The 25,749-nt window shown below is 42.3% G+C and overlaps 4 protein-coding genes and 1 long non-coding RNA gene across 6 annotated transcripts; 1 reads left to right on the top strand and 4 right to left on the bottom strand.

Annotated features, from left to right (window-relative positions):
- Positions 1 to 2,690: 2,690 nt before the first annotated feature.
- LOC124049690 (monocyte to macrophage differentiation factor 2-like) lies at positions 2,691 to 9,749 on the bottom strand. Of its 2 annotated transcripts, XM_046371613.1 has the most exons (7): positions 8,595 to 9,749; positions 5,115 to 5,196; positions 4,192 to 4,352; positions 3,848 to 3,922; positions 3,615 to 3,716; positions 3,382 to 3,451; positions 2,691 to 3,300 (listed from the first exon to the last, which is right to left on the bottom strand). In XM_046371613.1, the coding sequence occupies exons 1-7, from the start codon at positions 8,606 to 8,608 to the stop codon at positions 3,097 to 3,099; spliced, it is 708 nt and encodes a 235-aa protein (XP_046227569.1). In that variant the 5' UTR covers positions 8,609 to 9,749; the 3' UTR covers positions 2,691 to 3,096. The 2 variants fall into 2 exon arrangements, with proteins under 2 accessions (XP_046227569.1, XP_046227576.1); XM_046371620.1 differs by lacking the exon at positions 3,848 to 3,922.
- Positions 9,750 to 9,895: 146 nt separating this feature from the next.
- arpc1b (actin related protein 2/3 complex, subunit 1B) lies at positions 9,896 to 15,399 on the bottom strand. The gene is made up of 10 exons (XM_046371590.1): positions 14,941 to 15,399; positions 14,233 to 14,374; positions 13,358 to 13,462; positions 12,531 to 12,753; positions 12,314 to 12,421; positions 11,917 to 12,147; positions 11,756 to 11,831; positions 10,805 to 11,004; positions 10,435 to 10,525; positions 9,896 to 10,322 (listed from the first exon to the last, which is right to left on the bottom strand). Exons 2-10 carry the CDS (start codon positions 14,294 to 14,296, stop codon positions 10,284 to 10,286), a joined length of 1,137 nt encoding a protein of 378 aa, XP_046227546.1. The 5' UTR covers positions 14,297 to 14,374; positions 14,941 to 15,399; the 3' UTR covers positions 9,896 to 10,283.
- A 1,540-nt stretch (positions 15,400 to 16,939) lies between these two features.
- Positions 16,940 to 23,441, bottom strand: arpc1a (actin related protein 2/3 complex, subunit 1A). Its single transcript, XM_046371602.1, has 11 exons — positions 23,082 to 23,441; positions 22,308 to 22,401; positions 21,902 to 22,006; positions 21,406 to 21,628; positions 21,102 to 21,209; positions 20,846 to 20,949; positions 20,637 to 20,745; positions 19,311 to 19,386; positions 19,022 to 19,215; positions 17,911 to 18,001; positions 16,940 to 17,804 (listed from the first exon to the last, which is right to left on the bottom strand). Exons 2-11 carry the CDS (start codon positions 22,369 to 22,371, stop codon positions 17,766 to 17,768), a joined length of 1,113 nt encoding a protein of 370 aa, XP_046227558.1. The 5' UTR covers positions 22,372 to 22,401; positions 23,082 to 23,441; the 3' UTR covers positions 16,940 to 17,765.
- Positions 23,442 to 23,635: 194 nt separating this feature from the next.
- On the bottom strand, positions 23,636 to 24,155 carry LOC124049708. Its single transcript, XR_006841447.1, has 2 exons — positions 23,983 to 24,155; positions 23,636 to 23,824 (listed from the first exon to the last, which is right to left on the bottom strand). It is a non-coding gene; the product is annotated as an uncharacterized LOC124049708 (long non-coding RNA).
- A 79-nt stretch (positions 24,156 to 24,234) lies between these two features.
- LOC124049701 (cell death-inducing p53-target protein 1-like) lies at positions 24,235 to 25,538 on the top strand. Its single transcript, XM_046371635.1, has 4 exons — positions 24,235 to 24,424; positions 24,501 to 24,632; positions 24,951 to 25,125; positions 25,240 to 25,538. Exons 1-4 carry the CDS (start codon positions 24,364 to 24,366, stop codon positions 25,355 to 25,357), a joined length of 486 nt encoding a protein of 161 aa, XP_046227591.1. The 5' UTR covers positions 24,235 to 24,363; the 3' UTR covers positions 25,358 to 25,538.
- The last annotated feature ends 211 nt before the right edge of the window (positions 25,539 to 25,749 follow it).

The following is a 25,749-nucleotide window of genomic DNA, read 5'->3' as shown; positions in this document are numbered from 1 at the left end:
TGTACAGTGATAATGAAGATTTGTGTCAAATCTGCAGAAATCTTAAGTTACTGAGGAATCAACATTATTAAGTTTTGAAATGAAAGTACATTTGAGAGCCCATGACCTGTTCAGGGACAATCAGGCAGCAAAGGAGACAAAATGTACAGATTTGATCTCATTTTGTTTCTCTGCTAGTTAGCAGGATATCTTTAAAAAAGTTCGATCGTGGGCTAAGGAACAAGTCATTTGTTTTTGGTGTGGATCCGTTAATGATCTCTAAACATTGTAAGTTAAAGAAGCATTTCCTCCACAACGGCTGCACTTACTTGAATGAAAACAAATCTGGCACATTCATCTTCAAAGTGTTTATCACAGTGTATTTTCATCCACATTTTGTAGATATCCTTCTTGCTGCTTGTTATCATCTATGAACACATCTGTTGCTGCATATCAGTTTCTGTCTGCTTGAAAGCTTTTTCCTTGACCATTTTTTAAAAATATCACCATTATGTAAAGCTTGCAGAAAACTTTTGGGACGGCTGCCCGACTTGGGGACGCGAGTTAGCAGATGAAGCTGCATCGAGCGGCGGCAGCATTTAACAAAGCAGCTTCTCAGCTATTTGATCCTGTATGCAGATTTTTGTCGCTGCAGACAGCGCCTGGACGACCAGAGCAGCTTTAGTGGTCCTTGAATGTGACCTCACTGGCTTTTAAGCACAAATGATCCAAATCCTGAGAGACACACAGCAGTGGAAATATGTTGACTTTTTTTTTTTTTTTACACCTATGAATACACCTTTCGGTCCTCCAGCCATATTTATCGTACCACACAAGTTTATCCAACATACCGTGTGCCAACACATACAGCTTAACACTAAGAGTACACACATATATTAAATAGACTTTTTATGTGTCCATAGGTACACACGGTACATGCGTTCACGTGTAAACATAGACTCAGCCGATTAGAGGCTTTGGATTCATGGGAGTCAGAGAGTATAGATTACATACAAACACACACACTCGCACACACACACACACACACACACACACACACCTGAGGCGTCTTGATATTCAGCCAGATTGTTCAACAATACTATAGCTTCAGTTTCCTTTCAAGTGTGACATGTATATGGTAATTGTGTGCTATCAGTTACGGCAGTAGGTCAGTCTTCTGGCAGTGCTGAATCAGTTTTTAACCACTGAGGTTCGAGCGTGTAACTTTGACAGACTCTGTCAAATGGGTCCCATTCGTTATCAAGCTGACGATGACGAAGATAATCAGCCGACACTATAAGTACATTAGAGGAAAGTATAGATGAAGTCAACATATACCGTACGCCACTTCTAAATATATACTGTATAAATCGTACTGATGACATCTTCACTCGCTAAACCTAATCAACAACAGTAAACTATTAGAATTCAGTAATTATGCTTGATAATCTACTGTGCAGAGCCTGATAAATGTGGAAGCACACAGGTAAAGTCTCCAAGACTAAAACCATGAATATCTGTATGTTTAACACAAAACATCATCCTACAGTCATGCTCGGTTTGGACATCACAGTAAATCACCGACTGAAACAACCGCTGTTAAATCATATAGCGTCCTACAGTGTAGATAGCACAACCAATGACAATAGCAGTAATAATACTATGCAGCACTGAATTGGAATAGTAAATTACTGATGTTGCAGCCTCCTAAATACAATCAAACCAAAGCGACACCTTCTGTTAATGATGGTAATGATTTAAATAATGTCCTAAATCTAGTTATGATAGTCAAGTCTGCTAATTGTAAACATTGTCCTCCTCTTGACAATAAGACAATGCCTCCAATTCAGCTTCTGAACACTGAATCTGGACATGCACCACACTGAGAGAAATCTCTGTGATCAGTAATGTAGCCCCTGATTGATGCAAAGAAACCAAAATCCCCCCCTCCAAAAAAATAACTTGAAATTGAACTAAACTGGAGTATTAAAAACCAAAGCAGTGTCCCGATTATCGAGCTGCCTCCTTTGAAGTCCAGCATTTTCACAACAGGCTGAAAGGTTTTCTCAATGCTAAATGGCCACCAAATGCATCCTTCATTGCTGACATGTTTGGCAAAGACAACTGGCGCATTATTACCAGCATCCTTTGAGTGTCACTTCACGTCGAGAGATTGCTTAAATGTCCTCATCAGCTCATAAAGTCAAGAAATATTTTCATGGTCTTATCATATTTACTAGATATCTGAGGTGAGGTTATTATTCACACAAAATGCAGTACAGGATTTAAATAATGGCCACCAGGCAGACGGTCCACTGTTTTGCTCGTGCCAGCCACCTTCATATGATGAACAGTATGGAAACAGCTGCCATTACTCCGGTAAACCATTACGTGTTAGACAAATGGCCCTCAGTTGTCATTAAAGCTGCCTGAGTTTGATCACTGGTTCTTAGCCCATACTCGCAGGCTAACTCTGGCAATGTTGGACTCCCAGAGGATCCACCACTTTGGTACAGAGATAAAAAAAAAAGAAAGAAAAAACTCAGTAGTTATTGGAAGAATTGCTATGAAACTACAATACACACTATGCCCAGAGGATGAACTCATCAGCTGACTTTTCCTCTGGGGCCAAAAAATTTAAAAAAAAAAAAAAAGTTTGTACAGGCATTCATGGTTCCCTGAAGATGTACCTCAATGACTAGTTTAAAAAAACAAAAAATAAAAATGGGGCAGTACAGACATTAATTTCCCTGTTGATGATTTGTAACTTTGATGCAAAGCCAATGACATTCCCATCAGCTTCTCGTGTATTTTGTGTTTAGTGCTTATCAAGAAACATTATATCACCCGAACATCAACAAACAGAGCCTCACAGAGCAGCTAGCGTGGCTGTGGACTCTTGTTACAGATGTCCCAGCGCAACTAGTTTGACTTTACGAGTTGAGGAGGATCACCTGAATGCACCATCAGCTTTTGTTACTGAGAGGCTACGCTGTCTTATTTGGGCAGGAGGTTCAGTATGTGCTTTCCAAAGGAGGCAGCCCCTGAACTGGGTCACAGCTCACACATCATCCCTTTGACGTTGCTCTCACACAGGAGCTTGTGAGGTCACTGCTGTCATCTGGAGGTCTGGACCTGATTGGGTGGCTGGGCATAGAGGTACTTCCAGATGGCGTAGTAGTGTATGGCTGCTCCCATGGCTACAAACAGGTGCCAAATGGCATGAGCGAATGGGACGATGCCATCACTTTTGAAAAAGACCATCCCGAGACAGTAGCAGGCTCCGCCCACCAGCAGCTCACACAGCCCCGACTGCTCCGGCTGGGAAGAAGCAGAAGACATCACAATGAGGACATGACAAAACCTCAAAGACTACAGGTGACACTAAAGGTGTGTGCTCACCATGGAGAGGATGACCAAGGCAGGGAAAACTCCCATCACCGTATAGCAGATCAGCTCCATGATCTTATACCTGATGCAAAGAGGAATATTTCAGCATTGAAATCACTTAGGTCACACTTGGACCAGTTCCATTTGCAGTTCAGAAAAAAAACTAGTAAGTGGACTTTTGAGTTTGGGGTTATTTTGTCACGCATGAATCTGATCCGATAAACTGCACCAACGTATGAAATGACCTCTCATGGAAGAAGAAGACGTAAGTGGTTCCAAAAGAGGCCATGACCCACACCATCCAGCGCATGTGGCTCGCCCAGGGACCCAGCTCCCGCAGGTTCAGCCTGAAAAAGCATGAACAGGACCAAATAACTCCAGACACTGTAAATATACACTCCCCACGCACGCACACACACACACACACACACACACACACACACACACACACACACACATAGCAGGCTAGTTTGTTTACCACGGGGCGTAGGAGGCAGCAATGAAGAAATAGATCACCATCCTGTCACACATGTGGAAACAGTGCTCCACAGACCTGAAGAGAGACCAAACAGCCTCATGACCACTGAGTGACACTGTTTATACATGTAGCATCAGTGTGTTTTAGATCACAGAAACAAATCTGGTGTGTGGGGATATGTATTTGTTCCAGTGTGGAAGGTCAGTGTCCAAAAAAAACAATAAAAAGGGAACCACACAATTCTCTTTTATCCTCTAATTATACTCAGCATCCACAATGTTACAAGCCAGTCCAAATGTTGTTTTGAAATGTCCACGTTTGTATGTTTGTGTGTTTGTATTTACCGTAGGTGGCTCTTCTTCCAGGCCACAGTGTGGAACAGGGTGGAGATGATGAAGAGCGAGCTGAGCCCCGCCCCGTACACCCAGGCCGACAGACGCTCCCATTGGTCCTCCGACTGGAAGTGCAACACTGAGCTGCCCAGCAGGCTGGGGATTATCCATAACTAAAAGAAATCAGAACATAAATGAAACATAAGGCACAAGCAGACAGACATGAAGGATAAACTGAAATCTAGAGCATGATGTGGGTGCAGCTGGGAAAAAATTAAATCTGGAGGTGTCTTTCCTCTGTTATGTAACACTGCCGGATTCTTTTTTCTTTTTCTCACTGAGTGTGAGATCATCTTGTAAAGTCAAGTCAAAATGTATTGGTGTGTCTGAAAGGGCTGTACATAAAATACATAATCACATATAAAAATTATAAACAAAACATTCAAAATATAAATATGTGAAGATTTAAAATACAACCCACATAGAACATGCGCATAAAACTCTACAGATAAAAAAAAAAACACACATGTATGTGCAAAAATATAGCACATACATGTGCCTATGAACATATAAAACCAAACAAAAGCTGGATCATCACAGCTGAGTTTACCTTTGAATTTACTGAACCTTGCATGTGATCAAATTCTCTCATCCTGGTTGATATCCAGGCGGTGGTGTTTTGTACAAATTGCTATTTGTTACTAATTGATTGAGACGAATGCATGAACAAGAGTGTTGGCCACAGGAGGAATGGGACCAACTGTGGCAATAGTTTGTAAATGGACAGTCTTTGTATTATCAATGATATGCTTTTCAAAAGAGAGACTGGATCAAATACGACACAGAGAGCACAAGGCCTTTTTCATCTGTGTGTTGTTCATGTCGATGAACACTCTATGTGGTCTGTGTGTGTGTGCGTGTGTGCGTGCATTCACCGCATGCGTGGCACAGTTGGCAGCATGCTCATATTCTGTGGGCTGGTATCTCTTGTTAGGAGGAACACGGTTGTTCATAAACCTGGAAGCATCACAGAGAAAAGGATTTTACTTTATACATTTCAATGAGTTTTTAATGCCTGAACTCAAAGGCTACATGCAACAATGAGACATGTGGTACACGCTAGCAGGGCAGAAAACAATAAAATTTAAGATAAACAAACATACAACAATATTATTGATTTCTGTCCTTAAAAGCAGGATTTGTGGGGATCACAAGAGTTTTCATTTTAATCTGCTTTTCCTTCTTAACGTCTTGAAACAATGCGGAACGTCTTAAATATTCGTACCCGTCTGTATCTCGGTGGCGCTCACAAAATTTCACCCCATCCTGTCCGATTGCTTAGCAACGTGAGGTTCTGCTTCAACTTGTTGCCATGACTGCTGTTGCCTGGCAACTGTGGGTAACCACAGATTGACTGAACCAGAGGTTTGTCCTGATGATCTCTTTCAGAAATAATTCACATGTGCAGATACACCCACCCACCCACACACACACACACACACACGAAAACCGAAATCTATTCCTCTGAACATCTTTCTCAGAAACCCAAACAGCTCCATCAGTGATGTCACTGTTGTCATGGAAACCACCGAGCAGGGATTGTCTTCTTTTTTTTTTCCACACCAGAAACCACCTCGCTTCTTTCATCTTTCTCCCCTCATCTCTTCCATCTCCCTCTCCTGTTCCACAGCCATGTCTCCTTCCTGCTTCCCCATGATTAAATTAACATGCAGGAAGGCAAATGGACAACGACGTCCGTGCAGACACACAAAACGCACACACACACACACATACCAACGACAACCCCTCCCTGTTTTTATGGTGCATCTTGCAAAGCCAGATTTCATAAGAGACCTAGATTTAGTGATGCCTACTTCTCTCTCTCACGCACACATTGCGAGTTTGGCGGGACTCAAAATGAGAGAGCAGCAGCCATAGAACAAAAAATTCATATGTGTGAATTTTTGTGCACACCATACCGATACATTTTTCTCAAACTTTGTTTCAGCCAAAGGTGAAAAGATCAAACACCCAGCAGCCTCACAGACATACATTAAGCTGTGCATTTAGAGCCATCACCTCGAGCGGGGAAAGATAAAACTGTTTCAGTGTGAAACAGCACAACGTGATGGCGTCCTCCTGCACGTCAGCTCAAACATTTTTAAATCATATACGTGAGACTCCTGATCCTTCTGTGCGTACAGACATGCTGGAGAATAACCCGAAGGCTCAACATCCACTTCACATAACGACAGCGATGGGGAAAAAACGTCGTCACAAACACGGCTCCTCTTTTCTTTACTCCTTCACTTCATTACACTTCATCACACCTTAAGCCGCTGTTTTTAGAGTGACACTCATTCAGAGTTATTAATACTAACCGACACAACCCAGAAACACATCGTCCTGTCCCAAATAAAAAGGCCTCCGTCACCCTGCATGCAGCACCGGCCTCACGCTGTCTGACTGACTCCGTCTTTGGTGTGCGTGTGCATCAGTGCCAGGCCCAGCAGGCTTGGCCGGGTCCTTAATGACTTTATCAAGCTGGCTGATAATCACCAGGCCAGAGGCCAGGCAGAGAGACACACTAACTGGACGGAGAGGAGCAGAGCTGCAGAAACGTCATGATAACTCTTCTCATATGGCAGCAGGACGGACAGAAGGAAAGCTCTCCGCTTCAGTTGTCTTATTGAACCACGAGGACCACAGCCCCAGTCCAGAAAATTATATCATTAATATCACAGCCTGTTTTATGAGCAAGTGCTCCTCTGCCTGCGAGCATGTCAGGCTTATTCAAGGAAGCAGAAAGTAAACATTAGTTTAATAACTGACTAGACTCTGGACAGGAAATTAATCTACTTATTCAAATCGGGTAATGTGTGACTTAATCGTTTAAGTCACTTATCAAGCAAAAACGCAAACATTTCAGCTTCTCGGACGCGAGGATTTGCAGCTTTTCTCTTTGGTATATCTTTATATGAAATGTTTCAGACAGCTGGCTGAACGAATCAAGCGATCTGAAGATGTCAGCCTGAAGCTGTAAAGAATAAGCAATAAACTGATTAAAATCTGCTGTGAAAACATCCAGTTGAAGTCCTGTTTTCTAGTATTGCTTACTGCATGTTTGAGAGTAAGATGACAGACATAATTATTGTTATCTGTGATTTGTGTTTTTTTTTTAAATGGAGCAAGTTTTCAGATCATTCAGTTCGGTATACAAAATGTATTACTTTCAAACGCCGTGTTTGGTGGCACCAACATCCAACAAGTCCAAAATATTCCATTTGAAATAATATAAATCACAGAAAAGCAGCAAATCTGCACATTTCAAAAGCTTGAAACTAAGAATACTTCCCATTTTTCAGGCATAAACAACTCTATGACTAATCATTTATCAGACTTGATTAGTTTTCTGCCTATTGACTAATCAGTTAATCAATTAATTGCTTCCACTTTAATTTAAAGAAAAAAGTCTGCTGATTGAGCAAAGCAAAAACTTCTGTGTTGAATAATAAACATAATCGTCTCCCACCTTCTTCAAAGCAGTTAAAACATAAAAGCTTTGTACTCATTTCATATTCAAAATTTCAACAGAACAATTTGCCTTCACTGTCTGCATCAGGAGAACACGCCAAACACTCACGAAAGCTAAGCTAACAGAAAACATTTGGATTCAACGGGCCTCATCAGTGCTCTGAAATTAAAACATTTTTATAATCGATTAATCGTTTAAATCGTTTTTCAAGCAAAAATAACAAAAATGCGCATCCAGCCTCTTAGAGAGGAAGATTTGCTGCTTTTTCTGTATTTTATGTAAAGTGAATATCTTCGGGACTCTCGGGCGGGAAAGCAGCAAATATGTCACCCTGAGGTCTGGGAACTTGTGATGGACGTCATGTGCTGTTTTCTGACATTTGACGGATCTTTCAGCAATCAGCACACGAACTGGCAATGACAACAGTTGTGAATTAGAGCCCCGGTCTGCTCTCTTTGACCCCTTCAATACGCCATGACAGCCCAGACCCACAACAAACGGGCTTCCGTGTCCAAGTCCACATGGAAGTCCAAGAGTGGATATGAGTTCGGCCTGCTGTGTGTTTAAAGAAAGACAGAAGAGACAGCAAGATGATGAGGAGGAGGAGGAGGAGGAGGAGGAGGGTAATGGCAGGTGTGTTCCTGTGTAAATAATAATGTTGGTCAAGCAAATTAAATCCTGGGCTACAGGATGATTACATCATCAGTTATATGTTGACTTTTTTAAGGGCGCTTTCCTAAATCCCTTCCATCCTCCTCCTCCTCATCATCATCACTAAAATCCCTCTCAGGCAGCAACATTAACATTCCTGTTTATCCGCGGTTTCTACTCCTGGATTATACAGTAAAATGATGATTATATAGCAAATGATTCCACCCACCTTACAAGATTCATTTACAGTGGAAATAAGCAACAGTTGACAGCAGACAGACAGTACGGCTAAAGCCTGAATCCCCTCTGAGTGATGAGCGAATAGCAGCCGCGACGTGATCAGCTCTGCTCTAATGCAACGAAACCAGCATCGTTTCACCGAGAAGACGTCGTCGTCGTCGTCGTCGTCGTCTTATCCTGCATGTCAAGCAGCATCCCGAGCCAGCCAGCTGCCTCCAGAGGCTCCGGTCCGGAAGTGTGGGCGTCGGGGATGGTCTCTGAGGAGGCAGCCTCTCTGTGCTGCACGGTGTGGTGGTGGTGGTGCTGATGTTGGTGCTGTCTCTCCCTCTCTCCCTCTCTCCCTCTGCTGGAGCTCTAGCCGCCGGTTTACCTCGTCACGACTCGGTGAGGAGGGTTGTTTTTCATCACTGAAGGCTGCCACATCATTTTCTGAAGGACTGATTCACTGCTGCGCCGATTTGATGCGCGCACTTCCTGATTCTGCCTCTAGGTGGAGCTGCAGGCGTGACGTTTGGGGCTCGTTGATGATTTAATATGATGGTGAAGGTGGTTTTATGATCGCTCCTCGTCTTCTTTGGCTCTGGAGAAGCCTTGTTAAGTCTTAAAAAAAAAAAAAAACACTAAACAAATACAAGAGTTCAATAGAAAGTCACCACAACCTGGAGGTGTGGGTTGGAGTTTGTTTACTTAAATACAACACTGTGAAAATACAAGTAAAAGTCCTGCAGTGAAAATGTTTCTTGCATAAAAGTCTGGAAAATGTACTTGTACCAAATACTGGACTAAATGTATGTATATATTGAATATACATATTTAAATATACGTGTAAATCTGCAGTTGTATGTGGTTTGTCAGCAGAATAAAGAGACCTTCTCTGCACTATTTTTGGTGGAGAAATGCTAAAAAACAAACAAACAAACATATAAACAAAACAAAACCATCCGTGTGTTATTTATTTGTTAATACACTCACACTCAAAATAATGTAAACTCACATTTTCTGAGCTTTTGACCGTCTCACATGGTCTTCATCAGCAGCGTTTGCCCTGTTGAAACTGCTGAAGCCCGAACTTTATGCGACTCTGAGCATCTCAACAACAAGGAAGTAAGAAGACTTTGTTGTTTTGATGGTGTCTTAACTGCTGTCTCTTACGCCAAGAACGAGCTGTCAAACTCAACTTCCTAATGTTGTTAAATCCTCCAGATGTCCAAATGCAATAACTTATAGACGTTGGTGAACATGAAAACACACACACATGCACACACACACTTGTAATAAACCAAGCACTGCTGAGCGCCGTAACAGCAATCATTTATTACATAAATGCATATTATGACCAGCATAAGCTTTAACAAATTCTGTAGCCTTTCATTGTGATTAATAGAAAAATCCTGTTTAAGCATTCAGTTCAGACTGAGCTCTCTGTGATCACACTAATCTAACTCATTAAGTACCTTTTGCAGACCTGTGGTCAGTCCCTCTGTGTGCATTGCTGAGTTTGGAAAGCTCAGCAAAGAGCTTCAGAGGGATTACAAAGACTGTACGACCCAAGTCTGATCGTTTAACTTGTGTATAAAAAATACCTGATTAAAATAAGGCCAAGAAGCTTTGGGTAATAAGGCAGCATTTTTCTTCATAACTCCTGAAGCTAATATGCTTTGTTTGAGTAAACTTCAGCTCAGACTATCTTCAAGTTCTTCATTGCAGACTCCAGAGTCTGAAAAAAAAAAACATCATGTCAACAGTGCACCTCATAAATAAAATATTAACCACATTAGTATTGCTTGATCTGTGCACTGTGTGTGTGTGTGTGTGTGTGTGTGTGTTACCTTGACATCCCAGATGCACATTCCTCCATCCATGCCAGTGGTGCAGAACTTGGTGCACTGGTTTCGTCCTCCTTCCAGCACTGAGATCTCACTGAAACATTGTTTGAAAGAAGTCAAACTCTGTGCCCAAGCATGTGATGATGCAAAAAAGGAAGCTTTGTTTAACAGAGATGATGACTCTAAATAAGAAATTATGTTGTGTGTCTGCTGCTGCTGTTGAGTTTTAAGTACTTAAATATTTTCAGATCTCAGAATCAGATCTTACTTCCTCTTGACTCAGAAATACACACCAAATTCAAAACCCAGCAGCTCTGAAACAGCTTCACCTACAGTCCAGACTCAGATCGTGTGTCGTATTCTCTCTTGTTACCTGATGCTGTTCTTGTGCAGGGTGTTCAGGCTCTTGTCGGTGGTCTGGGTCTCAGAGGCCCGACGGTCCAGGTTCTGGAAACGTTCCCTGGCACTGATGCCCTTCTGGGCCGCCTGCTTAGGAACATCCAGCTTGCCACCAAATGTCAAGCTGCCTTTGGCGCCGTCGTACACAAACAGCACCGGGTAACAGTCGTGGCCCTGGAGGAACAGAAACACAAGCTGATGCAGTTAGGAAGACACCATATATGGATTTAATATCAATGTGGTGATGTGAGACGAGATATCTTTATTCTTGTTGTTATCTCAAGACAGAGCGAAGAAGCTCTGTGCCGTTACATGTAGATTTATTATTATTTTGATGGCATTTCATCGTCCCCATCTGTCACAATATTTCTTTTTAATACTCCCACTGGGAGGAGTAAAGCAAAGGTATGTAACTTTGAAAGAAGAAATAGCACATTCTTTTTAAACTCATGACACCGAGGGCAGGGGGCTGCATGGGTCTGCTCTGAGGTTTCCGCCTGTTAAAAGGCAGTTTTTCCTCACCACTGACGCCAGGTGCTTACTCACTGGGGAATGTTGGGCACATTAAGAAGTCCGGTCTAGACCTCCTCTATTCGGAAAGTGTCATGAGATTTGTTTTGTTGTGATTTGGTGCTATATAAAAACTGAACTGAGCGTTTTGTTTCACATTAAAGGTATGAGGACAGAAACACTGACATATCTCGTCTATGAAGAAAAAGAAAAACCAGGCAACGCTAACTGATTCATTGTATGAGTCAGGGACTCCATTGATTAGTTAGTTAGTTTCGCAGTTATTTTTCATATTTGGTTCTCTTGTTGAATGGATTCCAGTCAGTCACACACAGACAACAAGTAAATGCTATCAAAATAAAATAAACTGGTTAATTAACATGTGAACATGTTCATGTATGTCATGAATACTCACAGCTGCTACTAAGCTGTTCTCAGTAATGAAGGTGACACAGAGCAGAGGGAGTGTCTCAGAGCTCAGACTGTTCACCCTGCGGAGACGTAACAAAAGGTCAGAGTGCACAAACACAGCACACACCAACACATGCACAGGTATGCTGCCCCGCCCTCTCTTACGTGCCGGTCTTGCCTCCCTCTGCGACAGACACAGTGGAGTCATGTGATGTCCATGCCAGGCGGTTGCCGGAGTCTGAGAAGCACACACTGTGCACCCACCCGCCTCCACCCAAAGCCTGACCCGCTCCAGAGCCTCCGGACTCAAACAACATCTCCCCGAACGGCATCTTGCTACCCCAGGGAGTGGGACCGGGCTTCTCCTCCACCTCCTTTATGTAGGCTGAGAAGACCCTGTGGGCGAGAGGGTTTTACAGACTGTACGGCACAGGATCCAACCTTACAGCCTCTGATCAAATAAGGATCATTTTCACAAAAAAAAGTAGCTGCAAATTTAAGATATAGTCATTAAAATGTCTAATAAGTGCAGCAATACATCTGTGCGCCTCTTTCAATTCACCTGCACTTGAAGTCACAGGATCCAGCAGCCAGCAGGACATTGTTGGGATGCCAGTCCAGACTGAGGATGGTGGAGCGGATCGGTTTCTTGATGTGCTTACACACCCACCTGTGGGCAACAACACAGCATGCTAGAATCTGCAAATGTGCAGTTCACGATAATCACACACAGCCTTTTGTCTATGTTAGGCGCAGGGATCTGTCCTCTCAAACCTCACCAGTCGTTTTCCTTCTCGAAGTAACAGATGGAGATGAGACGTGAGCCGCTGCCCACAGCAAACTTGTTCTCCCGTGGCGACCACTTCACACACCGAGCGGCACGGTTGATCCTGAGGATGACCAAGGTGGGCTTCCACGCACCCTCTTTTAGGGTCCACACGTAGGCGTTACGATCTGCGCCGCAAGTAACTATACGGTTACTGTCTGCAGCCCAGTCAATGCCTGCAGGAGAAAGAGACTCTTATTGACCGATACTTATATTTACTTATACTTATATTTACTTATACTTATATTTACTTATACTTATATTTACTTATATATATTACATTTTGGAAAATGCACTTATTTATTTTTCTTTCCATGTGAGAAGGCTGATATGACTCTTTACATGGCATTTTCTTTTTTGGCAGATTTTTTTGTCCAAAGTGATTTAAAATAAGATCTTTCAAACTCAAAAAAAGCTAAATGTGATCAACAACTGAATAATTAACAGTTAGAACTGTGCACGAGAGGCACATCACAAGTGTAATTTTCTTTTTCAGAAATGAGCTGTAAGATGGAGGTTGTAGCATGAAGTGTGAAAGGTCCACTTTGACCTCTGTAAATATGATTATCTTATATTAGCACAAAGACTGGAAACATTAGTGAACAGCTAGCCTCTTACTGGACAAGAAGGCAACTAAGTGTTTCTCCCAAAATGTCAAACTATTCCTTTAAATCTTGGACCTCTGGACAGGAAAGGAATTTTAATGCATAGATTCAGCAGTATTTGCAGCAAGGGATCCATTTCCATTACCACAAATCAACGTGTCTACGACTGTCTCACCTGTCACCTGCCCATTGTGCTCCTTCAGCTCGTGGATCTTGCTCCACTTTGTCCCATCTTTCTTGTAGATGTGGACCTCGTGGTTGTTGGGGCACAGGGCGATCTCTGCGGCACAAAAACACTTTTAAGTTCACAGTGCATCAGCAGAGAAAGCACTGAAAATCTGTGAAATGTAAATACAGGAAGTTCATCAGTGCGAGGACAAAGTACAGAGTGACTGACAGGACGGGCTGATCGCTGAGGTGGAACGCAGAGCAGATGACTCGTGCATGAGAACGGAGGAAACTAAAGAAACACAGTATGCATCAGCCTGCAGGCAGCACACACACACACAGTATCTTTAAATAGACAATGTGCGAGAACTGGAGGCTTCTTTCCCATAATGTAGCAAACTCTGTACATGTTTTAGTCAGCAGATGAGTCAGAAGTGGTGTTTGTCTGAGAGCGGCAGTGTGGGTGCTTTAGTGTGCACTTTTGGTTTTCTGGGAGCTAGTGAGCTGAGTGGAACTACAACTGTAGGACTCTATGACTCCACCACAGCTGCCTGTTACATCTCCTTTGCCCGAAAACCAAAGCGCTGATCAAAACAGCCAAATATGGCATTAGTTTCCTGGAGCTAACGGAGCACAAGAGCCTCTCTGAAAGGCCCCCAGACGCCACCCTCACTGTTACAGGAAACAGGAAATACCTTCTCCCACCTGGGAGCCAATCACAAACCTCTGACTATTACACCACTTGTTCTTCGGCACACACTCTAGCTGAAGCGAGATGTTCCATGACGTCTGTGGTTAAAACCGTGAGCACTTTAGAGATGACTTCAGAGTCACCGAAACACAAGGCACAATTGACAAATCAGAGACGGCGAGCAGACTTACGGGTACGATCTTTATTCCAGGCATGGCAGCTAATTGGTTCCATCAGGAAGCTGTGGTACGCCATGGCCAATCAGATGTTTGAAGCAGACCAGGAAGTGGCTTGAGGAACCAGTGGCTGGTGAGAGATAACAGTCTAGAAAGTCTAGAAAAACAGAAGTTAAAATATTCTTGTTACAAGGAAGAAGCAAAGGGGAGATAAAGAGCACACAACACAAAAGTTACAGATTGTAATTAAATTTACAAAAGTAATTAGCATCCGGTCAGAGTTGCTCCAGACTATTTGAGGTGAAAAAAACACACACACCATCAGCTGATTTAGTCTTGTGTGCACAGAAAAAAAAATACCAAGCTTATCTCACTCAGGTTGTGTTAACGAAATCCAGATTTTCAGAGGCACGAGAGGAATGATGCAGGTCAAGGGTAACACACATCCCCCAGACAAACTTTGCACTTAACATCTAGAGCACACACACACCCAGGAAACAAACATCTCCATCAGAGTGAGTTACTTTACAGGCACTAGTTTTACTTCATAAGGTCCACGTTTCTGCTCTCTGAGAGAGAGAGCGTGTGGGCTGGAGTGCCTGTTGCATGCTTTCAGCCTTTTCCTGAAAATGCATCAGACTTAACAAAGTGTGAGTGCGTGCGTGTCACTGACATGTCAAAGCAAAACTCAGTCGACTGTTAAATATTTTCTAGGCTACTTACCCTGAGGGCTGAACTGAGATGAACGGGTGAATAGCTGCAGAGATGGAGAGGGAGAGAAAGAAAGAGAGAAAGAAGAGAGGAACAGGCAGAGACAGAGGAAGGCGGCGGATCAAATGAAGATGAGGGTGTTCAGCTCGCGGACTCTGGCCAGTCAACGCGAACGCCAACGACAGAGTGAGCTCAGGAAGAGAGAGGCTGAGCTGAAGAGAGGGAGGGGAGGTCAGAGGGGGAAGTGGAGGAGGGTACAGTGAAGCTCAGAGGGGGGAGACATACAGGAAGTTTATGCAGGCTTCTGCTCGAGGCAGAAAATATCATGGGTGTGACCCTTCAAAAAACGTGAGAGAATGGGAACGAACAATCGAGTTTTAACAGAAGGGAGAAGAGTTTGAAGTTTTCAGCTTCACTGAAAGTAGGAAGAGAGGGAGGAGCATGAATACAATGTTCTGCAAAAAGGAGGAGGTAAAAACTGAGGGGGAGGCAAAGAGAAACGTATAAAGCATGACAGACACGGAGAAGAAGGGGGAGGGACGTATTTCTGCATAAAGAACAAGGAACAAGGAAAAGGGGAGGGAAGAAAAGTAAATTGCAAAGGGTGACTATATTTTCCATAGCTGCTCCAGTTATGTTTTTTTTTTTTTTTGCATTATAAGTTCCCATGTTTTCTTACATTACCAGGAGGTAACGTAAGACCCCAACTTTTTCACAGGGAATTTTGAATCATCAGCAGTGGATGTTGTCTCACACGTTTGCCACTTTTCTGTCTGTGCTAATAAAAAATAAAAGTGAACTCTATCCTGTTTGTCATACGGGACTACAAGGACCTACAAGTATGTCTACGTGCGGGAAGAATCATAAAAACATTAATAAGAGTTTTATTTGCATGAGGGCTCAAAGGTCTTCGTAGTCCCATTTTTACACGACACAATCCTGGAACCCATCAGCTGACGAAGACTTTCATTGTGTGTAGTCTGCATGATCAGATCTCAGCGCAGTCACAACTGGACTTAAAACTTGTGATCAGGTCACACAAGTAAAACATGTTAATTCCCTGTATAAACAGTGAGTGAGCCACATGTTGAAGCCCTGGGGCCACTAGAGGACCTAATGCACTGGTGACAGTCTGCTCTGTCACTTTATCTGTTTGCTGTTTATGAGCCTGCTTACAGCATGGCTGCAGGATGGCAGTACCTGTTCACCAGCTGACCGTGCCTCCAATTCTTTGACCAAATACTTGCAAAACTAACAGCACTACAATGTTGTACTTTATGTTTAGGGCTAGTTAACTCTTAGCAAACATGCCAAAGAGGGTAACCATGGTTAGCATTTAGGTTCTCCATGCTGAGTAAAGCCGTATATTTTTGCTAGTGTGGCTGTTCACTCTAAGTCTTGTTTAAATGTAACGTTCCAATGCACCAGAGACAACAAGAATTAGTCTCAACTGTAGTTTTTTTTTTACTGCTAGCAAATGTAAGCTGGAGAATACACACAAAATCACACAAAAATGATAAATGTTATGTCTGCTAAATATCAACATGTTAGCATCATGACATTAGCATTTTGTTTAAAGTACTGCTATACCTCTGTACATTTTTCAGTCTCCAGCATGGCTGAAGACATTTAGTCTTATTCAAAAATACAATACAAACACAAGACTTTTAAATATCCATGGCTTCCCAGAAGAGTAATGATAAGCATTACTGAAGTGTCAAGGGTTTCTTCTTCAGCTTCCAGCTTACGTGGGTTAATTTAAGCCATTGAGTACGGTAATAAACATACAATTAGGGATATTACTGTTAAGTGTCCTGACTGCACAGTATGAATTTTCACTTTAATTTTAGGTTTCAGGACTTTGAACGTAGGAGTTAACCAACCTACAACTGACGTACTCCAACTACACCCTGCCTGAGATGTTGTTTTTAAGCACACTGGCACAAATACAGCTGAAGCTATTATACACCCACTCAGAGGCAAAGACAAAGGAAGAGAACAGTCAAGTGACTTGTGTACTGTAAATGTATTTCATCTTTATTTCATGTCTATCTCATGATCAGTTACATAGAAATCCTCCATCTCGCGTGGTTTTAGTGTAGTAGCTACAGAGCCTAGTGCTGGACAGCCGTGACTCCGCACAGTTCAGACAGCTGCTTTCTCTCACCACCATAAGATCCTATACAGCTGTCTACAGCCAACCAGAAGCATGACCTCAGAATATCAATAACCCGGGTCCAAATCTGAACAATGACTTCACCTGCTAGAGAATATTTACTATACTCCAGGAAGTAAAACATCACGTCCTCCGATCTACTAAACACTGATATTCAGAGATCGCGTTAAGGTTAACCTGTGGTGAAATACAGTCTGACTTTTGGATAAAACGCACCTTTTAGTGTTCAACTTTTGGTACAGGAGGTTAGAGAACATAAAAACACACATTTCACGTCACGTTTTAATACGTGTCAGAGGACCTTCCCACTTTGACACCTGGTTAACCTTCATTTAAAAACAAACAAACAAACAAAAAAAAATCAACAGTGATGTCACACGTCAGCTCAGTGTGTTTGTGTGTGCAGTGTATGTGTGCAGCTTAGTGTCTGTGTGTGTGTGAGAGAGAGAGAAAGAGAGAGAGTGTTTGCACACACCCACGAGAGTGTGATCAGTGCTTCAGCAGACACTCAATAAGGTGGTCAGTTATGTATGTAACTGGCTGCGTCGCAGGGGAGCGGAGGGGGTGAGGTGGAAAGAGGGGAAGGAGGGAGGGAGAAGAGGGGGGGGGCTTGAGGGGGAAGTGAGGCTGCAGCGTCTCTCCATTCATTCACAAGATTTCTTCACATGATGCGAAGACCCTGGATAGAAGCTTCTAGACTCTGAGGAAGGTAAACACACACGCACACAACAGAGTTAAAGTTGGCGGACGTGCGAACATGAAACTCTGAGGATTGTCCATCTTTCTGTGTGTGCGTGTGTTTGTACCTTGAAGTCCCAAATGGTCATTGCTCCATCGATGCCCGTGGTGCAGAACTTGCGACAATCCCTTTTGTCTCCCTCATAGATAGACACTTGGCTGAAGGGCAGGCATGTAGACACATACAATACAACAAAGAGGGCGAAGAAGTCAAAAAACTGAAAATCATTAAAACAGTATGTTCAGTATGTTGATGGTGGGGTCAAAGTTCAGATCCTTCATGGAAAAGTTTGAAAGCTTGAGAAAATGCTTATTAGCAGAGCTGCAACAATTAGCTGCTCAATCGATTAATCAATTAATCAGTTAAGCATCTGATTAATTGATTAATCAGATGCTTCAATGATTAATTCCTTAATCAATCAATCAGTTAAGCATCTGATTTGTTTCTTTTCTTTGTCATCTGTCAGAGTAGAAGAAGAGACTCTAAGCTGTTGGTTGGACAAAAGAGGCATTTTGAAGATGTCACTTTGAGCTCTGCTAAATTGAGCTGAGCATTCTGATGATAATAATGGGCAGATTAATCAACCACAAAAAATAATCCTTAGTGGCAGCCCTGTATATTAGCAAAAAAGTGAATATTGCTTGTTGGTTTAAGAACCATCAGTTGCCAGTCTACAAGTTGCATCAAGCTAAAAGTAATGCAGTCTAACACAGCAGTCCTGCAACAAATCCTTAAGGTTATATTGTTCAGTTTATGCTGAAACTTATTTCAATATTTTCGAAGGCTGTGCTATAGAACTGTATAATAGTAGGAAATGTTGCTGAGATGGTGGCGCCACTAATTAAGACAATAATATTACACCTGCCAGTGCAGATTCCACAGTGAAAACAAAGTTGTTTCGTTCCTTATTTTTTTCTTTATTGCTGAAAAATGTAAACATCCAAATCCCTTCTGTTTACCTCTACGAACACAAAGTGTAAAACCAACTTCAAGCACCTCTAAAGTAACCACACTCTGGATTAAATTGGGATGAAACTGTGAAAAACTCCCCATTTACAAAATAACATTAACTACAACTAATTAAATTTTTTTTAAAAATATAAAAAAAGAAAAAGAAACATCACAGAGTATTTACAACACAAAATGTCCTGCCCTGCACTCATCTCAGTGTGACTTACGTGATGCTGTTCTGGTGCAGTGTGTCCAGGGCAGTGTTGCGGTCCTCAGTAGTGGCTCGCTTGTCCATGTTCCTGAAGCGCTCCATGGCAGAGATGTTCCTCTGGATACTCTGCTTGGGGAGGTCGAGCTTTGACACGAATGTCAGCGTTCCACCATCGTCGCAACGGAACAGCATGGGGCAACAGTCGTGGCCCTGATGACGCAGACGACGGATTTAAAATGACTGGCCACTCTTCAACTGTATATTTGTGACAGATTTATGAAATGGTGTGTATGTCTTATTCTTACCGCAGCGACTAGACTGTTCTCTGAAACAAAAATGACACTGAGGAGAGGAAGGAACTCCGTCTTCAGCTGTGAGGGACTAAACACACAAATCAATTCGAACCTTAAAATTCAACTGGTTCAGTTGTACCATAAAAACATTAAACAGGCAGCACATTAAACTCTAACTTGATAGGTTGCCATAGAAATCCCAGCAGCTTTTGTGACCAAAAAACAAAGAAATGTCTGTGCTCTGATCGCTGCAGTGTGTGCAGGTTTCCAGTCACGACTTGTTTTGGTCACCGCCTGCTCAATTCATGTCACCTGCAATTTGTTGACAGCAGCATATCATTATGTAAGTGTAGGCTTGGATCTGGTTCATCTGGTTTGTCACCACGCTGGCAGCGTGCATGGATGATCAGATTACAAAACATCATTTAAGGGTCCAATAATAAAGAGAATACACCAAAATGCATTCTGACATAATGAAAGAAATAACATCATCTTAATTCAGCAAATGTCATTTTTTGTAGTGATGGACTGCTTTTTCAACATTTCAATTTCATGAAAGGGGGTTACTCATTTTTTTAGACATCATTAAACTGCTTGGGATCCATTCATCTTCTCATCTCTTCTGTTCATCAGAGAGTGATGTTCCCATCTCCCCGTTTGCTTAAAGGATTAAAAAATGTATTTCCTGTTGTGGTTTTGATTTTGTCACAAAAGTTACAATCCTATTGGACTAAATTTTCTGCATTTCCAGCATCATCACCTCCACTGCAAATGGCAAACTCTACTCACAGTGAGTGTGTTGGCTAAAGCTGCGCCATCTGATCAGTCACCGATCATTCTTGGCTGATATTCCTTCTAAATGGTTTGATCTATGCGCCACTAAATTGTTCGACTGATTATCAGCAAAAAATAACATCGCCTGTCAGAGATGAAAGTAACCAGATACAAGCAGTGATCAAGTTTACTACACTACCAATAATAATAACAACTAACAACTATAGATGATAATAAAGAAATGAGACATCATTTTGAAAATGATCAGCATCGGCCAATGCTGCTTCCAGCAATCAGTGATCAGCCCCAAAAATCCTGATAGGAGCACATTTTATACAGGATTAAAAATACTCGTAAAAATTAGCTCTGAACAGGTTTCAGTAAGAAAGAAAAGCACTCAGGACATTTGCTAAAGTGCAAGGATGCACACAATGTCTTGACTAACACTGAATGTAAACATAACATTTGTTTGCTTACAAAAAGCCCCTCAGGACACGTTTCATCTGAGAAGCCTGCTGGTTACAACCATAAACAAGATCCCTACACACAGAGAAATGACTTTACCTGGCAGTCTTAGAGCTGTCCACCACAGTGACAGTGCTGTCATGGCTGACCCAGGCCAGGCGGTTACCAGAGGCTGAGAAAGAGACAGAATGGACCCAACCCCCTCCACCTAACACACACAAAGTGCATAAAAAAGGCAGATCTGGTTTAGTTCAAAGGATTAATGCAAGAGGACTTGAACTATCACATATAAAGACACAGATACAAACCCGCTCCTCCAAATTCTGCTAGCACAGCCCCAAATGGCATCTTGCTGCCCCAGGGTGTGGGACCTGGTTTCTCTTCCACCTCCTTAATGTAGGCTGAGAACACCCTGGAGGCCAGAGAGGGAGGAGTGGGGAGAGTAAAAGCACAAAAACAGAACAGAAGCCACAAGAGGGAGAGCGGGTGTTGGCAGGTTTGCAATAATTTAATCTTCATCTCTTGTTCCATCAAATTTTTAAATTTACCATCAACAACATTCACCTGCATTTGAAGTCACATGATCCAGCAGCCAGCAGGATGTTGTTGGGATGCCAGTCCAGACTGAGGATGGTGGAGCGGATTGGCTTCTTGATGTGCTTACTCACCCACCTGAAGCATTTGAAAAAGAAAGACAAAAGAAACATCTTTACTACTAAATGCAAAGACAGACGGTTACAGAGTCAGTGCCACATGGGCCTTAGGGTTGTTGCCGTGTCCCATTGTAACATGTTAGTAGTTGTGACTTTTACAGAAAAATAAAGGCAGCTACATTTGCAAAACGTCACGATTGTACAAATATTCTTACCAGTCGTTCTCAGACTCAAAGTAGCAGACTGAGATGAGTCGAGCGCCACTGCCAACCGCAAACTTGTTCTCCAGTGGAGACCACTTGACGAAGGTGGCGGCTCGGTTGATCCTGAGAATGACCAGCGTGGGCTTCCAAACCCCCTCTTTTTGGGACCACACATAGGCATTACGGTCTGCTCCACATGTCACTATACGGTCACTTTTGGGAGCCCAGTCAATACCTACAACACAATAATGGGAGACTATGTAATTACTGACTATTTCATTAAGCATGAAGTGAATTATGATGGCAGACTCTAGAGATGGATAAACCTTTATCAAGAAGGGTCATTCAGAATCACACGTGCATTAAATGTGTGGCAACTCTTGTTAATGATCATTCCAGACATATTTGTTTGTGGATTAGTCACAGGAACACAGAGGAGGAGAAAAATAACACGATATCTACCTAAAAATATTTTTTTTAAAAATGTTTAAGCAGTCTGATTACATACCTGTTATGTGTCCATTGTGCTCCTTCAGCTCATGGGTCTTGACCCACTGGTTGCCACTCTTCTTGTAGATATGGACTTCATGGTTATTAGGACTGATGGCAATTTCTGAAAAGAACAAAAAAAATTACAGAGGATTAACAGGATGGAAGTACAAATAACAATCAAGCTTGACCAGTTTCTGGTACGTGACAAATATTGAGGAGAAATCAATTTAAGAGATCACAAATCCTGAGTACAAACAGAAGAACAATATTTTTTGCGGCTGAGATTCCAGTCAATAATCACATAAACATACACGACAGTTTCTTTCTTTCAAGAATCTGCAACCAATAACATTTTTCTACTAGTGTGAGGAAAACAAGTTCATAGTGGTACTCAAATACAGGAGGAAATATTTGAGGCTTACGTGTCCTATCGCGGTTCCACGCGTGGCAGGTGATGGGTTCCAACAGAAACTGATGAAGGGACATCTTGTCTGGGTGTGGTCCTTAAGTGGAACTCTGCGAAGTCACATAGCAAAACTTAGTTTAGCAACTAGCGAAGAACAAATCCTGAGCGAGCTGCTGTACTGAACTTTGCTTTTGTCAGCTTAAAAATTCCACTGATGGCACTGTGCGTGAACGACTGAGTACTTCTCAAATAGGACAAGCAGTTAACTACAAACTTAACTGGAAATAAACATACGGATTTCACTTGATAGCGAGCTGTGTTAGCTTGGATACATTAGCCAACGTTAAAACCCTATCAGTCAAAACACTGACAGGTTGCTTCAAGTGGCCAAAATAATATCACCAAGCTTACGTTAGCCAGCTTACTTTCACCACAGCCTCAGTTTCTTTACCGTGTCGTGCTAACTTATTCACTTTTCTAAAGAAAGACTGACTTGATTAGCTATCTACCACAATATTATCATGACTAGGTTAGTTGCATAGCTCGGCAAATCATTAACGTTACGAGCAAGTTAATGAAATTGCTAGCCGATGCTAACTCTGCACCGGTGTTAGATAGGCCCGGCGGACAGATTTGAAATTTTGAGCAATATATAAACGTGTTTCTATACACACGTTTACCAGAAGGCCTCCCTACATCAGACCCTGGTTTTTCCTTGGAGGAGATGCCTTTACTCCCGACAATGCTACACTACTAGCCGTGCATTCCGCTAGCCCTGATGCTAACTTACCTCGTCAGTCCGGTTCTCCGAGTATGCACTCTCGTTAGCCGGCAAGCTAAGTTACGCTAGCAGGTAAAGGTTAGTTTAGAAATGGATCCGAATTCGCGGACTCTGGTCAGTCGACACGAATTCGTCCAGGAATGTTGAGGGAATGTCAAGACGGCCAGTAGGATACGACCGGGAACATCCGGTAGCTAACTCGGCAGCAAAACCCGTGGACGCCTGGCTGACAGCTAGCTTAGCATCATCACGCTAGCTGTTACATTCAACTGAAAATCCTCGTTCACATCGGTGTCTCACACACTGTGACGAGCACGAAAGAGCTCCTCTAGTGGCTCGATTAGAAACACCCAGAGCGGCCAACCCGGTTACCAAACACTCCCATCTAGCGTATAGCTTGGTCAAGAGGCCATTGTTTTTATTGTGTTACCTAGCAAGAAAATGGACAAGCACTACAGATACAGATGCCACACACTTACAGGTGGTTAGAAGAGTTCATTCAAATTTTATTTTGCAAACATGGGAATGTGCACTACTAAAAAACAAATCAGGGTCAGGGTCCTTGTGTCAAGAACTAATTTTAATTTATTGTTATTGTGCTTACATGATGCATCATGTGTATATAATGTTTGCATTTGACTAGTGCACATAATGCACAGAGGACAGGACAGACAGGGAAGTTAACAGGGCCCCCCAGGAGGTCTACTCTGGCCATGGTCTCAATCTGTACATCCTGTGCCTGCAACTGCAAACTGCAAGCAAGAGTTAGTATTATCATATTATCATGATATGCGCATTTCTTCTATAGTTTATTATGATCATTGTTTTCACAAAGTAAGTCATGAGAAATATGGAACTCTATCAATTATACTGAAAGAAATGAGCATTTTTAACAGAAAGGAGGTGGTACCAGTACTGTTGACTTTGCTCAAGCACACACTTGATTCTATAGCATTCTTTGCAACATGTAAACCTTTTCAAATTCGAGGAAGTCAATGAAATTTAGACACCTCAGTATTACACACAAGCAGTCTCCATTCATTATTCCTACAGAAAACATGAGGAGGTGAGGGCAACTTTTAAAAAATGACCTCCAAATCACTTCTGCCTCATTTCAAAGGTCATGCTGCTATTGAATTCTGGGTAATAGATTCCTGAACCGAACATAGGAGGTTTCAATTAGCACCCCTTGCTTGCACCTGGTGGACTTACAGATGACCTGCTGCTGGCTACAGACCTCAGAACACATTCAGAGTCTCTTTTTTTCCGTGATACGTCACCAAATTGTTAAATGGAGTCATTATCAAAAGTGGATGAGCCATTTCCTACTCCTCCACCATATTTCTTACCAGGTAAAATACCTTCTCAGTCTGTTTGGTTTACAGGATCGGTTTTTCACAGTTTAAGAAAAACTTGTGTTTCTTTCAGACCAAAGTCAAACAGGGCCAGAAGTGAGGATCTACCATGTTCACTCACCTTTCAGCTCTCCACCACCACCTACTTCCTTCTCCTTTTCTCCTGGAGATGGCTGCTCCACCCAAGCCCAATCATCCCTAACAGGTACATGCTCACCTAGCATCTGCCTCCATTTTGAACATGTCAGCACAGCCTGAATGTCACTGTTTCTTTGTTCAGAATTTAGTGAGCGTTCTCTTTGGACTCTGTGGATTTTCAGCAACAGTTATTTCAGCTCAGGAGGTGTTGATTGTACAGTTGTCTGTCCATTAGTGTTGCATTGTCCAAAACCCTGTCAATTGTCAGAAAATGTTATGGACTTCAGGTGCAAGCTTGTTAATTGTAAGAGGGAAAATCGTAATACTGGAATGTTTAATTTGGAAAACAAGCATCCCTTTTCATCCCCTGATGTCTTCTCTGTAGTGTCTGCTTTCCCTCCGTCTACTCCCAGGCCGAAGTTCGTGAGCTACGAAACCGAGCTGTATCGCTCTCCAGCTCTGACAACATGCCCTTCTTGTCAGACTCAGGTCACCACGCAGGTCGCCTACCGAGTCGGCATTCACGCGTGGCTCATGTGTCTTGTGCTTGTGTTTTGCGGGTGAGGACGGACTCATTCGAACTGCTAAATGTGGTTAATCCAATTACCCAACTTTAATCACACAGGCACACACATTCAAAAGGCAAAGACTGATGTGCAATGTCTCTTTCTCAGGTTGCTGCTTGGATGCTGCCTGATTCCACTATTTGTGAACTATTTCAAAGATGCCTATCACACTTGTCCTCGCTGTCGACGTGTCCTCCATATACACAGGAAGACATGTTGTGAATGAACACATGCAAACTTACCTGTCTTAGAGTCCATCAGAATTACTTAAAATACGTATGTGTCTTTAAAATGTATAATAGGTAAGGGGAAGATATGTTAGCTCTTATGTGGAAGTTGGGGATTTTAAGTGTATTTTTATTGTGTTTTGTAACAAAATGCTATCAAATAAATCTTTTCTGTGGCAATCTTTAACTATGTTTCCTGTCTTAAAGAAGAGCACAAAGCAGGAAAAAGAGGTGCAGGCATGAGCAGATTGTGAATCTTATGCTCTAAACAAGTAAATCTGCAAAAGACCAAAAAAGACTTTAACACATACTAGCCTTTTCCAGCTGCTGCTAAAGTCTGTGGTATGAAGCTGAATGCTGTGGAAAAAGTTAGTAAGAGGAACATAAGTTA

This window comes from Scatophagus argus, chromosome 2 (genome assembly GCF_020382885.2).
Source record: "Scatophagus argus isolate fScaArg1 chromosome 2, fScaArg1.pri, whole genome shotgun sequence".
NCBI classification, from domain to species: Eukaryota; Metazoa; Chordata; class Actinopteri; family Scatophagidae; genus Scatophagus; species Scatophagus argus.
This window is presented reverse-complemented; position numbering and strand designations above follow the sequence as displayed.

What these genes read in the sequence shown, in the direction of transcription:
- arpc1b (XM_046371590.1), bottom strand. Translation starts at nt 14,296, where the DNA reads ATGGCGTACCACAGCTTCCTGATGGAACCAATTAGCTGCCATGCCTGG. An exon ending in TTCGAGAAGGAAAACGACTG is followed by an intron (nt 12,422 to 12,530) that starts GTGAGGTTTGAG and finishes TGTTGCCCACAG; the next exon opens with GTGGGTGTGTAAGCACATCA. An exon ending in TCCTGTGACTTCAAGTGCAG is followed by an intron (nt 12,148 to 12,313) that starts GTGAATTGAAAG and finishes TCTCGCCCACAG; the next exon opens with GGTCTTCTCAGCCTACATAA.
- LOC124049701 (XM_046371635.1), top strand. Translation starts at nt 24,364, where the DNA reads ATGGAGTCATTATCAAAAGTGGATGAGCCATTTCCTACTCCTCCACCA. An exon ending in TCCACCATATTTCTTACCAG is followed by an intron (nt 24,425 to 24,500) that starts GTAAAATACCTT and finishes TGTTTCTTTCAG; the next exon opens with ACCAAAGTCAAACAGGGCCA. An exon ending in CTTGTGCTTGTGTTTTGCGG is followed by an intron (nt 25,126 to 25,239) that starts GTGAGGACGGAC and finishes TCTCTTTCTCAG; the next exon opens with GTTGCTGCTTGGATGCTGCC.
- arpc1a (XM_046371602.1), bottom strand. Translation starts at nt 22,371, where the DNA reads ATGTCCCTTCATCAGTTTCTGTTGGAACCCATCACCTGCCACGCGTGG. An exon ending in TTTGAGTCTGAGAACGACTG is followed by an intron (nt 21,210 to 21,405) that starts GTAAGAATATTT and finishes CAAATGCTTCAG; the next exon opens with GTGGGTGAGTAAGCACATCA. An exon ending in AGCAGAATTTGGAGGAGCGG is followed by an intron (nt 20,746 to 20,845) that starts GTTTGTATCTGT and finishes TGTGTGTGTTAG; the next exon opens with GTGGAGGGGGTTGGGTCCAT.
- LOC124049690 (XM_046371613.1), bottom strand. An exon ending in CCAACTGTGCCACGCATGCG is followed by an intron (nt 4,353 to 5,114) that starts GTGAATGCACGC and finishes GATTTCTTTTAG; the next exon opens with TTATGGATAATCCCCAGCCT. An exon ending in GTCTTCTTCTTCCATGAGAG is followed by an intron (nt 3,452 to 3,614) that starts GTCATTTCATAC and finishes TCTTTGCATCAG; the next exon opens with GTATAAGATCATGGAGCTGA.